The 15,867-nt window shown below is 28.5% G+C and overlaps 1 protein-coding gene across 1 annotated transcript in view; it reads left to right on the forward strand.

Annotated features, from left to right (window-relative positions):
* LOC100202985 (mitochondrial disaggregase) overlaps positions 1-15,867 on the forward strand; it is a 48,040-nt gene that overhangs the window by 7,399 nt on the left and 24,774 nt on the right. Inside the window, exons 4-5 of the mRNA XM_065812424.1 lie at positions 12,696-12,782; positions 12,852-12,955. Of these exons, the coding sequence (XP_065668496.1) occupies positions 12,696-12,782; positions 12,852-12,955 (191 nt within the window). The remainder of the gene's footprint in view (positions 1-12,695; positions 12,783-12,851; positions 12,956-15,867) is intronic.

The raw sequence follows: 15,867 nt of genomic DNA on the forward strand, positions 1-15,867 counted from the left end.
ATAGTCATTTGTTCTCAAGAGAGTTGTTCTTTTGAAAAAGATGGAAAAAATGAATATGATTAGATATAGTGATTGCACAAGAAGGGGAAATCCATGAAGTAGGATGCTGCTTGACTTGGAGTCAAAGAGAAGGAATAAAAGCTTCCATTGCTGCCTGAATCCAGGAGGTTAGGTAAGAGGTGCATTTTTTAACTGAGAGAGAAAATACATCAGCCCAAGGACTGTCATGAAGAAAATCATAAAAAGAATCTCAGTCAGCTTTAGGGTAGTATTAAGTAGTGCGATGATAGGGTGAGTTTGAAAAGGAGGTACAAGATGAAAGGTTTAAAGAGCATGCATGGTCAGAACCACCTAATGGAGAAAAAGAAACTGAACAAAAGCTAGGGTCAGTGACAAGACACAAATCAAGGAGCAAAGGTAAGTGATTAGGATTGTCTGGAAAATGAGTCACAAAGTTAACCATTTGAGTAAGAGAATGAGAAATGCAGAAATTATAAGATTTATTGCCAGCAAGTTCAGTGGCGTTAGAGCCACGCCATTCAGTGTGATGAGCATTAAAGTCACTAATAACAACAATATTAGCAGAGGGGTAAAGAGAGAGGGCATGGTCAATTTGATCAGAAATTGCATCTAAAAGAATGCAGACTTGGGAAGAAGGAAAACAATAAAGAACAAAGGGAAAGGCGATAGAGTGAAAAGATGCTAAGCAGAAGCACATAAAAGAATGGTTGTAGGATTTGAACATGATTTTATGACAAATAGGTGAATTGATACGTAAGTATACCCCTAAGCCGAGCATGTGACTATTGGAATATTTGTGAATCAAAGGATAGTACCCATCAACACTGAGATCTGAAGAAGGAATGTAGAAATTAAAGTCTCACTAAGAGCAAGCAAGTGTAGTGAATTTTGCAAAAGGTAAGATTTAACTGATTGAAGGTTAGGTGGTGATGGTTTTTTATGTTTAATATTTTGGGTTACTTTTGGCATGATTTAAGTTTAAAGAGAACTTGACTCATTTATAGATAGAACATGACCTCCTAAGCAATGAGCTATGCAATTGTCTCCTGTTAGATAACCTTAAGTTGTAGCATATGGCTTCTTATGTGGCCTCAACACTGTACACCAAAAGCATTAACATGGACACCATCCATGCACCACATGGCACTGTTAATACTCTGAAATTTTACAGCTGTTGATGGAGTCAGCCTCTCTGAGAACTACCACTGAGTTCGGAAAACCTTACTACCAGCTGGCCTCAGAACCATTAAACTGAGTTTTAGAGCTGTACCTTCATTAGGAGATAACAGGAAGAGTTGCATAGCCACTATCGAGGAGGCACAAGCAAAAACCTATGAGAAGAGTCTAAAAGATTCAGCATTCATCATCCTAAACAGGAAATAATGTAACATAAGTTTACATCTATGCCAGTCTAATAGATGAAGAAGGGGTTTGAGGTTGGTTAGCAGAATTTTTCTGCTTACCCCTAAAGTCTTTGCCTAGGAGACCTTTCAAGACAGTAGCTGGATGCAGTTAACATTTGCCTAAGATGATTTTTTTAATCAAGACATCATTTCTAGCCTTTACTCAACCAAGAACCCCAAGACATGGAAATTTTAGATGGATGTTGTTAACATCTGCCCAAGATGAGTATTTTTATCGAGACACTATCTCTAGCCTTTACTCAACCAAGTGCCCTTAGGCAAGGGATTTTTAGGTCAGAGTTAGTTTCTCCTAGTTTTTGCCAAAAAAGCACACCCTACAAGGCAGCAGGGCATGGGGCTGGTAGTACTGTGTTACATGATACCAGTAGCAGGGTGATTGTGATGATCCTAAACCTGACTTGACCTGGAATAATTAAATAGAGCTGCTTCCTGCAGAAGTACAAATGCAAAATTTCGCATAAAGTATCATGATAAGATTTTCCAGTACCACGTTTGACAGAATGTTTGTGTTGGAATATTTTCCAGTATTAGTTGCAGTTGTGTCAAAGCGCAGACTCTTTATATAAGTTTTTCATCCAAAGTTTTACATTCATCCAAAATTTTACTAAAGTATCATGATAAGATTTTCCAGTACCACGTTTGACAGAATGTTTGTGTTGGAATATTTTCCAGTATTAGTTGCAGTTGTGTCAAAGCGCAGATTTTTTATATAAGTTTTTCATCCAAAGTTTTACATTCATCCAAAATTTTACTAAAGTATCATGATGAGATTTTCCAGTACCATGTTATATTGGTGGAATGCCAAGAAGTTTTGAATCACCATCGGTGATTCAAAACTTCTTGGCATTCCACCAATATAACATGGTACTGGATCATCTCATCATGAAAAGAAAAAGAAATCAACGTTACAAAAAGAAAGAGAAATCATCGGTTCTTTCACAAGAACAGCAAGATGATTTCTCTTTCTTTTTGTAACGTTGATAGTATCATTATATATTATTTAGCAAACCTGATGTGTTTGTCAAATATGCCGCCATCATATCCTCCATAATCCTCAAGCAATCATAGTTTTGGTGGGAGTATTTCTATTTTGGGAAGCACAGCCAGTCATAGTTTTGTTGCTTATTTTTTAACTAGATCATTTAATAGTTTCCTAGAACACATAATATTTATTGATACATTGCTTGTTCAGAGCATGCTGACGTCATTTTATCTTGGGAAGCACAACCAAACCTAGTTTTGGTGGGAGTATTTTTGTCTAACAGACACTTGAGTTATTAAGATTAAGTTTATAATTTGTAATTTCCATTTTTTAAACTGAAATTTAATTACTTGGTTGGTATATAGAATGATAATTTCTAATCAATTTAATATTTTAATTATACCTATAATGAAAATTAAGAATAATTTCCTCATTTGTGGCAAACTGTGTTTCTCTAACACTTTTTTTTTATCTTCAAATAAAAATGTTTTTGAAAGTGATTTTGTGATTTTTAGTAGCATCTTTATTTTTTTAAATCTTCTTTTTATTTTTGATTTTAAAGTAAAGGTTATAAATGCAAGACTCAAACTAAGTGATCGCGAATTGCATTATCTGGAAATATTTCTGGTCATTAAATTCTTAGTTTATTAAAACTGTGAACTCTGTTTTAATGAAACCCTCAATTTATCATAATGCAAAAATTAATGAAAAAACAAAACAATAAATTTTCTACCTTTATATTTTTAAGTTTTGTTTTTTTAAACACCAGGTAATTTAAGGATTAAAAATAAAGAAAAGTTGTTAGACAAAAATTATTATTACTAAAGGTCTGAAAAATTTGCACTGTTATTTAAAAATCAACCAATAAAAAATAATGCTAATGCTATTTGCACATTGTATGAAACATTAATATTGATTTTTATTTAGGGGGAACATTTAAGGAATTATTTATTTAAAAATTTAAATGTTTTAAATTAAAAATTGATTAATTGATAATAAAAATAATAATAAAAAAGATATATTTTAATATAAGTTATTAGAGTTTTTTTTTTTTTAAATAACTATAAAAAGTTTAAATTAGTTTTTATATATTTTTAAACTCCTCTGTCTTTTAATTTTATATACATATCTGCAAAAGAGTTATAAGCATTAAATTTATAAGAAAATATTGAATAAGATTTAATTAAGATATAAAATGTATTTTATATCTTATTTAATGATTTCATTTATTTAAAATATTTGATCACTGCTAAATTCCTTTAGATTGTTTTTTAATAATTATATCGAACTTTATCGTGCTTTATTTTTCTAGTTTTATCTGATGATTTATAAAATGAATCAAAATATTAAGATTTAAATCATAATCTTTAATAATAATAGTAATAATATAGTTTTAAGATTTTATATAATTCAAGATCCACATTTTTTTTATTGAATAACAGCTATTAAGATAAAAACAGTTTTTACGGTTTTTAAAAAACTAAAAGTTTAATGACTGGAAGCATTTCCAGGTCGCGCAATTTGGGATCACTTAATTTGAGTCCTGTGAATGGCAGTTAATAATAAAAAAAATATTCTTAACTTAAGTAAAATTATAGCACAAACTTGTTTTTTAATCTTTTCTGATTTTTTTTAGAATAAATAATTCAAAAAAAATAAAGATTGTTTTTGTTTTCAACAAGAAAATTTTCTCAAAATTTTGAATGGCTTCAGCAAATAAAATTAACATTAAATAAAACTAATCAGAAGCGATTCTGAAAAAAAGATAGTGCAGCTCCTTGGATGTCAGAAAGTCTACCTTATGATGTAGCATTGCCATTTTCCTTTTAATAGTTATTTATTGAAATTTATACTTATTTATATTTTAATAAGTGAATCAGTGCATACTTATACATTTTTAAGATTTTAATTTTTGAGAAATTTCTTGTATGGTCTTGTCACACTTTGACACACAGCGCAAAAAATGCTAAGACATAAAACGTATATAGCTGTAGTAGTAGTGAATTGCACATACATTGACTGACATAAATAAGGATAGGTGCAGTGGAGCAAACATATATAGACTTAGAGTATATGTTACAAATAATGCCTGTAGGCATTTTATAGGTTGGAAAAGTAAAAAAAAGAAACATTGCTGAAACAATTAAAACAATTAAATACTCAATTTAAACCTTTTAGAACTTTTTAAACTCAATTTAAACCTTTTAAAACTCAATTTAAACCTTTTTAAACTCAATTTAAACCTTTTTAAAGTTTTAAACTTTAAAAGTTTCAAATTTTTAAGAGTTTTAAACTTTTAAAAGTTTTAATCTTTTAAACAATTAAAAATAAAGAGTCAATACTTTTTAATGTTTCATAGATTGTAAATTTTTGTTGTTGTTGTTGCTGTTGTTGTAATTTGTCAAAATTATTAGTGAAATACAACGAAGCTGCAAATTTTTAATGAATATTTAAAGATATTATTTAACATCTAATTAAAGAAATAACAATATAACATTATTGTATTTGTTATAAAGAATATATTGTTGTTATAAATAATAAAAGAAACAAAAAATTTAGGATGTTGACAACTCAAAAAAACTTTTATAAGAATTTAACAATTCAGGCTTGGACAGGAATGGTATGCAATCAATGGCTGACCATGGAATCAATTGCTGACCATGCAAATAATTTTTTGTTGTTGACTATATGACCACTTTAATGATTTAAACATTTCAAAAATGCGTTAAAAAAAGAAATGCTAAGCTAAACTTAAACTAGGATTAAAATTAAAGAAAAATAAAAACAATTCCTCACAAAAAAGAAAATATATAAGCTTTAAAATAAAACTCAAAAAAATCGAAGTGAAAATTACTTTTTATTATGCTTTTAATTGCGTTTGAAACAAATTACTTTAAAACTTATCTTTTGAAACGTTTTACGCAAAACACTTTTACAAATTAATTCTAATGATTGTTTAATAAATGAACAAATTTTATTTATTTTATTGAAAAATGAAATTAATTTGTTAAAAAAATATATATATATTTTTAAATTGTATAAGGAATTTTACATAAATTATGCAACAGTAAATTTATTTAAAAACAGAAGTAGAAGATTTTAACCTTTTTTACACAACCATTTTTATAAAACTTAATGAGTTATTTTGCTTTTTTATATAACTTAAGGCTCTCTGAGGGAAAAATTTTGATCTTTTTTGTTTTGTTTTTTAGTAAAATTTAGTGTTGCGTAATTTATGGACAATCCCTAAACATTTTTTCCAAAAAGTTGCAAAAAAAACTTGTTTAAATAAAATAACCTAGTCTTTTTAAAATAGTAATTTTTGATAATTTCATGCTCTAATTAGTATATCAAGTTTAAAAAGAAAAGTTTTTAAACAATTCTTTGTAAAAATAGAAACAAAAAAAAATCAAAGCAATTAAATCATTCGATTGCAACGGAATATTTAACTTATAATTTAAAGTAACTTAAAAAAAAAATCTTTTAAAAGATTTTTAGGAAGACATGGAAAAATAATTTCAAACATTTAAATATAAGATTTAATTTACATAAAATGCATTTATTTTAAACGATCATTATAATTAATTTTTTATTTTAAAGTCTTCGCATAAAATAAAAACTTTAGAAAAGATCTTTAGAAAAGTTATTCACAATGATTTTTTTCATTGCATTTAAATTGTTAAAACAATCAAATTGTAAAAATTATAAGCGTGGTCAGTTACAATGTGCAATCGCACACAATTCCTAACCAAGCTTGCAGTTTAGTTACATATCAATATTTTTGTCAAAATTTTAAACTTTTTGAATATTAAACTACTATTTTACTTGATAGTTTAACAAAAAAAATTTTTTTTAAAATAGTCAAAGCTTTTGTAATAAATGATATAAAACAATTTTTAAGATTAATAATAAAGTTAAAATTAAAACTTTAAAACAAATGTAAAATTATTTTTTATTACATCTGCAGGCAAATATTTCTGCCTCCAATTTGGTGGCCGCAGCAATTTAGGAGGCAGAAGCCATGTGAGACGACCTCCAAATCATTTTGCCTTGCAATTTCTTTTGGAGGCAACCATCAATGACTTTCGCCTCCCTATTGGCATCGGTCTCCAAAACATTTCGTTTCAAAAAAGCACTCAAAAAAACAAAAAAATAAAAGCCACTGGAGACAAAAGAAAGATTGCAGCTAAAAATTTGTTGGGAGTCCACTGCCAATGGCTTCTGCCTCCCTAAATTGTTGGTCTTTCGGCAGAAAGTTACTTTGCCGTTGGGGGGCATTATCAGCTCATGTTTTATAAAATTTAAAATTACTACAAAACTGTTGTTGCATCTTTAGCCTTGCAGTAATTCACTAGTTGTTTCATCATGGTGATTGGGTTTCAAAGCCTTTATTTGGAAATTTTCATTTTAAACATAATTTTACGTTTTTTAACTATTATTGTTGTTTATTGAAAGTTACATTGCTATTTATGATTTAAACATACCGACTGATATAGGATGTGATATAGACATTTGTGTGGTAGGAATGTGACTGGAATGTGATAGGGAACTTATATAGGTGCAGTGAGTGCACATACATTGACTGATATAAGAATAGGCACAGTGAGAATACATACATTGACTGATATAAGAATAGGCGCAGTGAGTGCGCATATATCAATTAATGATTTTGGTTTTGGCAGGCATGCTTTAAATCAAAGAAAAAAAAATCAATTTAACTTTTTTGCTCCATACTATTTCCTATTCTTCAGTTTCATTTTTATTAATAATTAATTTTAATTAAACAATTCATATTAGTTGTAGAAGTAACAGTTCAATATTAGACATTTTAGTAGTGAGTCATTAAATTTTTTCTTCAGTTTTTTCCCCCTAGAAAAAATACCCAAAAATTTAAAAATACCGGACTACTGATTATCATAGTGGATGACTCAAGTAAAACATATCAATAGCCTAATAAGTTTGGTTTACTGGAGTTATTTTGTTTGCAGATTAAAGCAATGATATATGATATTTCAATTGTCTCCAGGGCAACTGAGAAAAACTGGAGGTCCACCCCTGTCATAGATATATTAATTACAAAGGCATATTATAAATAAAAATATTTTAAACACTTTCAATAATTGAATGGTTGAATGGATTTTAGTATACCTATTTTAAAAATACATCTTGATTCTTCATAAAACCTTTATTTTTCAAAACTCATAAAAAATTTCAACAATTAGCTTTCATGGGTGTTTAATTTTTTCAGAACAGTCAAAATAGTAATTTCAGTCATTCTGTGTGGTCGTTGACCATTCGGTACCCATTTTTCCTACACTGGAGTATATTTCCAGTCTTCAAATTCTCAATTTACATTTTTGTATTTTGTCTGTTTGTTGATTCCAATCTAGTTTGGTCTGGAGGGATTTCCATAATGCATTTAGCTATTATGATGAAACAAACCAAGAATCTTTCTGTTGGAAATAAATAAGGTTTTCACATAAATTTAAAATTAGACAGACTTAAAATTATGTACAATTTTATGTAAATCTAGAATAATTGTTTGATCTATATAGTTATGTAAATCTATAATTTTTTGGTACTTGAGTTAATTAGCTTCCAGGTAAATTCCAAATTTCCAATTTTTGTAAGGTCATACTTATGTCATATATTGATGTTTTGTCAAAAATTACTATGATTAAACCCTGAGAACAAAAATACCTTAAAAAGTAGGCATCACTCTTAATGTAGGGGGAATCGGTTTTTATAAATAAATAATTTCCATAAATGGAAATAGTTTATAAGGGTCTAGGATCAATAATTATAATTAAAAAAAATCTTTGATTCTGTTGCTCATAGTTTCTCGTCTATATTAATGATCATCCTGATAATCTTGCATCTAAAGTGAGTAAAAGTTCAGCTTTATACTCCTGTCTTAACTTTCTGTCAAGACAGGAGTATAAAGCTGAACTTTTAGTAGATTCTAACAAAAATCTACTAAATCTTTTCAATTGCTTAGAACAGGGATGTGGAGTCCCAAAAAAGACTCCAGATTTGAAAGTCACAAAAAGATTACTTCCTCCTAGTTTTTGATATCCAGGAGCTTAAAAAATATAAAAAAGCTTATGGAATACTATTGGGAAAAAAATCAAGACTTTTAGGTTAGGGAAACAATTAGTTTTTGAACCCAGAGTCCTTAGGTATAATGGCGGCAAAGATTCTGGGACTCCAGAACTCCGGGCTTAAAAACAGTTAGTTCCAAGTCATTAAATATTATAAATTTTTTACTTTTAGCAGATCATAAATCAACCAACATGTTTAGAGCTTTTGGACACCAGAGACCATAAAAAAATAAAGATATAAAGCTGGAGTTCTTTAGGGACTTCGCATCCCTGGCTTAGAACATTGATTCTGATCACACAACAATTGCTTAGAACATCGGTTGTGATCACACAACAGTTGCTTAGATCTTGAATATGATCTTTCTTCTGTAACAGGGGCTGGAACTAGGGATTGCATCTCAAAATTCGAGAATTCCGGAATTTGTTTTGATAATATAGTTTCGAATTCCGAAAATTTTTCTAGCAAATTCCGAAATTTTATTTTTTGGTGCTCTCCAACTTTTAAATTGCGTTTTTGTATCTGTACATATAAATATTCTACATTCTAATTCTATAAGAAGAAATAAAGAAAACAATTGTAAATTACAGTTATCTTGCATAATACAAGTAAACATAGAGAAAACATTCGTAAATTGCAGTTAACAGTTTCATGTCTTCATTTCATATCCACGTGTAATAATTTGTTGAGATTTGCTTACTGCGTTATTGCATTATTGCGTTATTGCAGTTAATGGTTTCATGTCTTCATTTCATATCCACATGTAATAATTTTAATATTTGGTATAACCTCGTGTTCTTATATTTTATGATTTTAACAGTGTTGAGATTTGCTTATTGGAGTGCGGTGTGTATTGAATTATTTGGATCAATATTTTTAAATAGGTAAGCAGATAATAGCAGGAATAATAGCAGTTTTAATTTAACAACATTATTTGATAGCTATTTAGTTTTAATTTTGTTTTGTTTAACAAGTTAAATTATTATCAACAGTACATCCTAAAATGTCTTCAAAGGAAAGTTATTTGAGATACACAAAGCAATGTAAAAATCAAATTTCTGTTTGGATTCATTTTTTAAGTTGATCAAAAAAACTAACAGCAAAATGTAAAATATGTTATGAAATAGTAAAAACCACTGGTTCAATGACAACACCGCAGCACACGCATTTAAGAACAATCAAAATATTAATGTATTAAAACGGGATGTCGTGCAAGATGAAGGTCCAGAAAGCAGTGCGCCAAAATTGATGATTACAAACTATTTATTCAACAAAAAAGATGAATCACTTTCTGCAATCGTATCACAAATGTGTGCCTTAGATAATATGCCATTCAAACTTTTTTGTATGTCTATTGATTTGAGAAATTTTTTTTGGCTAGAGGCACTCGAGATTATGTATTACCAAACTCGATTCGCAAAATGGTTTTATAATACGCGCAAAAAATGCGGGCTAAGATGATGCAGGATTTTATAAATTTAAAAGAAGATGGAACAAGATTTTGCTTAACTCTAGATGAATGAACATCTTCAAGAAACTGAGAAATGCTTTACGACTCTGAAAACCACATTGCAACATAACAATCTAAATATCGATAAAGATATTACGTCTATAACAACTGATGGGGCAGCTGTGATGCAAAAAGTTGTACGGCTTTTGCTATGTAATAAGCAGTTGTGCTTCGCACATGCGATACATTTAACTGTAATTGATGTCCTGTATAATAATTTGAATACAACTGAATTGGTTGCTCACACATATACAGAAAATGTTAGCGTAGAAGATCATGTGAGTGACTTCGATGAATCGGATGAGGAATACATTGAAGATGAAAATGTCGGTTTGATTGAACAAATTTATAATGAAGCTGAGCTTGTTGAGACTGAAGAAATTGGATTTAGTATTCTCATCAAAAAAGTTTGTTCGTTTTTCGAGAACATCAAATGATATTCTTCAAGTATACGTGAAACAAGAATTTGGTTCTCGTATACTTTAAGAACAGTTGAAACTTATTATGGACACCAGAACTAGATGGAATAGCTTAGTTGAAATGCTTGAAAGGTTTAATAAGCTAAAAAGCTGTGTTAGAAATGCATTGGTTGACATTGCATCTAATATCGTTATACTAGATGCTGAAATTTTGTCGATTAAAAACATTATCTCTGCACTTCTCCCAGTGAAGCTTACTGTTGAAGCCCTTTGTCGAGAAGATGCAAATCTGCTTTCTGCTGATGCAGCATTTTCTTTTATACTTGAGAATTTCGGATCTGATGAACTTTTATTAAAATTAAAGAAGAAATCAGAAGACAGAATAAGCTAAAGATGAACTAATGTGTCTGGAACTCTCCAGTATTTTTACACAGTGGCGGAAAAAGTGAGATTCACGCATCTTTCACTAGACCATTGAAAAAAACAATAACCAAAGTTATTGAAAACCTTGCACAAAGATTGATATTAAACACTAACATGGAAACTTCCTCAGACGAGCAGTCAGAAGCTGATGATATGATAGAAGTGATGTTGGAAGAACAAACTAAGCCCATAACATTAATGCAAAAGTTGGAGAACAAAATTCAATTGAATTTATTGTCCAACATAACGTCCAACTCAACTCAACAAGTAATAAATAGGAGCTTAATTTCAAAAATTAAATCTGAAATAAAATTCTTTGAATAGAACGGCGTTCGTAGCAAAATATTAAAGTCCCTCTACTCACATTTGATTTTGATTCCCCCATCAAGCATGGAGTCTGAGCGAGCCTTCTCAATTGCTGGTAACTTTTGTACAAAAGTTCGAACTTAAATAGTGGTTGATTGCAACCTTGTTAGGAGTGAACTAGTTAAAAAAAGTCTTAGTTTTAATACTTTTGTCACATCACACATGACAATATCATGGAACCAAAGAAAAACTTTTAAATAATTTAATGTTTAATAAGTGTTTAGTATTTTACAAATATATAATAAATAGAAAAAAAAAGAAAACTGTTTAAAGATAATTATAACAATAGTAATAGTATTTTAAGCTGCAGCACACTTAAATGCAGATTTGAATAGTGTGGAGTGCGGAAACAATAGATGATGTTCTGTAGTAATTTTGCCAATTGATTATATCAGCATTATCTTGAATGGTTTAATAATTAGGAACAAATAATTAAAACTATTTATTTAAATACTCAAATTATCATAAACAATGACAAGAATGCAATTGCTGAAAGACTTAAACTTTTTGTTAACATTCAACCTAATCATCATATTTTCAGTTTTTATTGTTAGTGGCAAGTAAATGTTCAAATGTTTGAATACATATCTTTTGTTTTGCTTGACTTCTTTTAATATTAATTCTTTGTAAAACAATAGACATTTACTATCTGAAGGTGTATAGCGGTGCCAGAGTTTAATGCCAGATTTTGGTTCATCAACAGTGACAATGATCCAGATAAAGAGTTGAAAAAAACCTTTTTTTTTGAAAAGTACCTCTTTTAAAAGAACCTGCTTAAAAAGAAATCTTTAGTCAGCATATGTATACATATATCAGCCAGTTAGGGTTGGCATTCGGCAATGCTGACCTAACTGCCAACCTCAAAGTGTCAAAGGTCAGCAAAAATTTGCCGACCTCGTTTCTCTGTTTTATGGTAACCCTTTTGTGTCAATTTTTTTTTGCCAACCTGATTTCAACCTCTAACAGTCTGAGGTCAGAAATTTATTGCTGACCTCATTTTTTCTAATCCCGACAATTAATATATATATATATATATATATATATATATATATATATATATATATATATATATATATATTTATATATATCTATCTATCTATCTATATATATATATATATATCTATCTATCTATATATATATATATATATATAGATAGATAGATATATATATATATATAGATAGATATATATATATAATATATATAATATATATAATATATATATATATAATATATATATAATATATATATAATATAGTATAATATATATATATATAATATATATATATATATATAATATATATATATATAATATATATAATATATGTATAATATATATATAATATATGTATAATATATATATGTATATATATATATATATATATATGTATATATATATATATATATATACGCACACACATATATGTATTAATTTTGTTTTTTAAATATCTAGATTGATTAAAAACAGTAAAGATGTCAACAAAAAGCACCCGCTTGGATGGACTGCACTTCACTCAGCTGCTATGGCTGGGAATGCCAGGTATGTTATTTTAGTATATGATAATTTTGATTATATTTATAATTACTTTGTATTGCTTAATTTTTTTAGAGCAGTTAAAATGTTGCTTGATGCTGGTGCAGATCCTGATGTGTTAGATGACTTTAGCACTGCATATAAAATTGCCTCAAGACACGGAATAAGAGTTTTTGATGGTAAGTATATTGACAAGTTTGTTTGTATATAGGTTTCAACAGGAGTAAATGACTGCACAGGCAGTAAAAAACCTGTCTAAAGCAGACTTTGTGGACTAGGTTAGGGCTGCCTGTCTTGGTAGTTATATAGGTAGGCTGTTGGCATTTGCACTTATTTTATCAATATTTGGGTAAAAGTTTTGATTAACAAAGTGTTAAAGAAATTAAAATGATTATGGCTGTAATATTTTGTATCCATTTTAAAACACTTTTAACATCTCTAGACATAATTGTGTTTCTATAAACAACCACAAACAAACTGATTGCTGGCCTTGCACTTCGAAATGTGATAAAGCCTGGAATCAATCAATAATTAGTTTCTTCAATTTAATAGCTTCAGTTTAAAAAAGTTATGATTAATGAAAAAATTATTAATTATAAAAATTATATAAAAAGCATGATAGTATAAATTAAACAAATTTAAAAACTTTTGATTTTATCTTACTTTTCTTCATTGTTCTTTTGTCCACTCTTTGTATTCCTTTGCTCACAAGACAAGCTTCTTCTTCATGACATCTGTAAGCAATTGCTTTTTAAAAAAAGTTTCTAACAAGCCTAACAGCTATTGACCTCCTCCACACAGTACTTGAGCAGACAGATAAAAATTAACAACTAAATCATTTGATACTTAACTAAGTCATTCATTAGTAGCGAAACTAAATCATTCATTAGTTGGTTTTTTATTTTCTTTTTTGAATTTTTGATACTCTCCAGTATCAGATGTTAGTCACCACTCTCTGAGGTCTTTCCTTGTCGACTACATTTTCCTTGTTTTATTGGTGATAAGCTGCCATTTGCAATGTAATACTTCTTAAACTGGCTAAGGGATTGTCCATAAAGTACATACACTTGTATGGGGAGAGTGAGCCTGCAAATGACATAAATGAGATGGGAGGTAAGGGGTCAATTATAAAAGTAAATAGACAATAAGTTAAAAAAAATGTCATAAATGTTGGGTAGGTAGGTTAAATGCGAAGGTACTTTTAGGGTGGTGGGGGTACTTAAAAAAGTGTATAGCAAAATGTGGGTGGGAGGGGGAATGTTGAAATAAATATGCATACTTTATGAACGACCCCTAACTGTAGATAGGTCTATTGAACATAATGTACATAGGTCTACTGAACATTAAGATTTATCAGAATATGGATATAGTTAAGACAGACATTACACCAAGAAAAAGATCTTAAATATAGTTAATATTTAAGATCTTTTTCTTGGTGTAATGTCTGTCTTTGTTTATTTACCTATTTATTTATCTTTCTAATCACAGTTAAATTATAGAAAACAGAATAAAACAACAAATAAAAAAAGAAAAAATGTTGTATATTGATATGCTTTATATATATATATATATATATATATATATATATATATATATATATATATATATATATATATATATATATATATATATATATATATATATAGATCTATAGTTTGTTGGCTTTGGGAAGAGCGGAAGGAAAAAAGTGATTCTTACGCCAACACATTCGTCACTTTTAATTACTTTTGACTTTCGTCCAACATTTTCGTGTTGGACGAAAGTCAAAACCATTAATTTAATTACAAATTAATTGTTATATAAAAAAACCACAAAAACGCAAATTTAATTGACCAGAATGTTTTTAAAAACATTCTGAATGTTTTTAAAACATTCTGAATGTTTTTAACAATATAAACAATGTTTTTATTTTTTTTAATAAAATGTTTTTATTTTTATTTTTTTTACTGTAAATCATGCGCGGAGTGTTGCTACATCGACTATCTTATAGCCTGACTCGCAAGGGAGTGCTGCTACATCGACTGACAAATAGCCTGACTCGCAAGGGAGTGCTGCTACATCGACTGACAAATAGCCTGACTTGCAAGGGAGTGCTGCTACATCGACTGACAAATAGCCTGACTCGCAAGGGAGTGCTGATACATCGACTGACAAATAGCCTGACCCGCAAGGGAGTGCTGCTACATCGACTGAGGGTTTGGTTGGGGCAGGCAGTCTATCATTATTAAAAAAAAAAAATTCCGGTCTTGCATTTTAATTTTTACTTTTTGTCAACAAAATATGGAAAAAACTTTCGGACAACATCTAAGGGTTCTATATAGATATATATATATATATATATATATATATATATATATATATATATATATATATATATATATATATATATATATATATATATATATATATATATATATATATATATGAGGGCTCGAATTAATGTAAAAAAATCTAATCGCGATTTTTTTGTTGCTCATAACCCCTCCTCCACTTCCGCCAGAGGGGAGGGACATGATTTATTTTAACTTATTTATAATAACATATATAATAAGTCTCATTTTTGCATAAGATGTCATTAACAGTAAAAAAAATTATTTAAAACTCTAACAAAACAATCTATAAATTTGAAACAGTTATAAAAAGTTATAAAAAGTTATAAACAAGTTATAAACAAAGTTATAAACAAAGTTATAAACAAAGTTATAAACAAAGTTATAAACAAAGTTATAAACAGTTATAAAAAACTATTAAAAATGACGAAAACATTATCGTGATAATGTTTTCGTCATTTTTAATAGTTCGTCAAAATGTTAAAACTTAACATTTTCACGAAAACCCGCACAATCACAAACAAGAATGATAATTAAATTCTTATTAAGTAAGTTTTCTTATCTAAGTAACCTTATCAAATTCCCATGATATTTCTATCTATTGCTTTTTCATTCAATGTATTTTTTAATAAAAGTTAGTGTTCACTTTTTTCATTCAATAAAATAAAGCGAAAGAAAAAAATGTGTCTAAATAATAGAATCTTTTACGATCTAATACTTTTTTTGATTTTTGATTTAAGTTTTGCCAAGTAATACGCAAT

This window comes from Hydra vulgaris, chromosome 12, assembly GCF_038396675.1.
Source record: "Hydra vulgaris chromosome 12, alternate assembly HydraT2T_AEP".
In the NCBI taxonomy this organism is placed as follows: Eukaryota; Metazoa; Cnidaria; class Hydrozoa; order Anthoathecata; family Hydridae; genus Hydra; species Hydra vulgaris.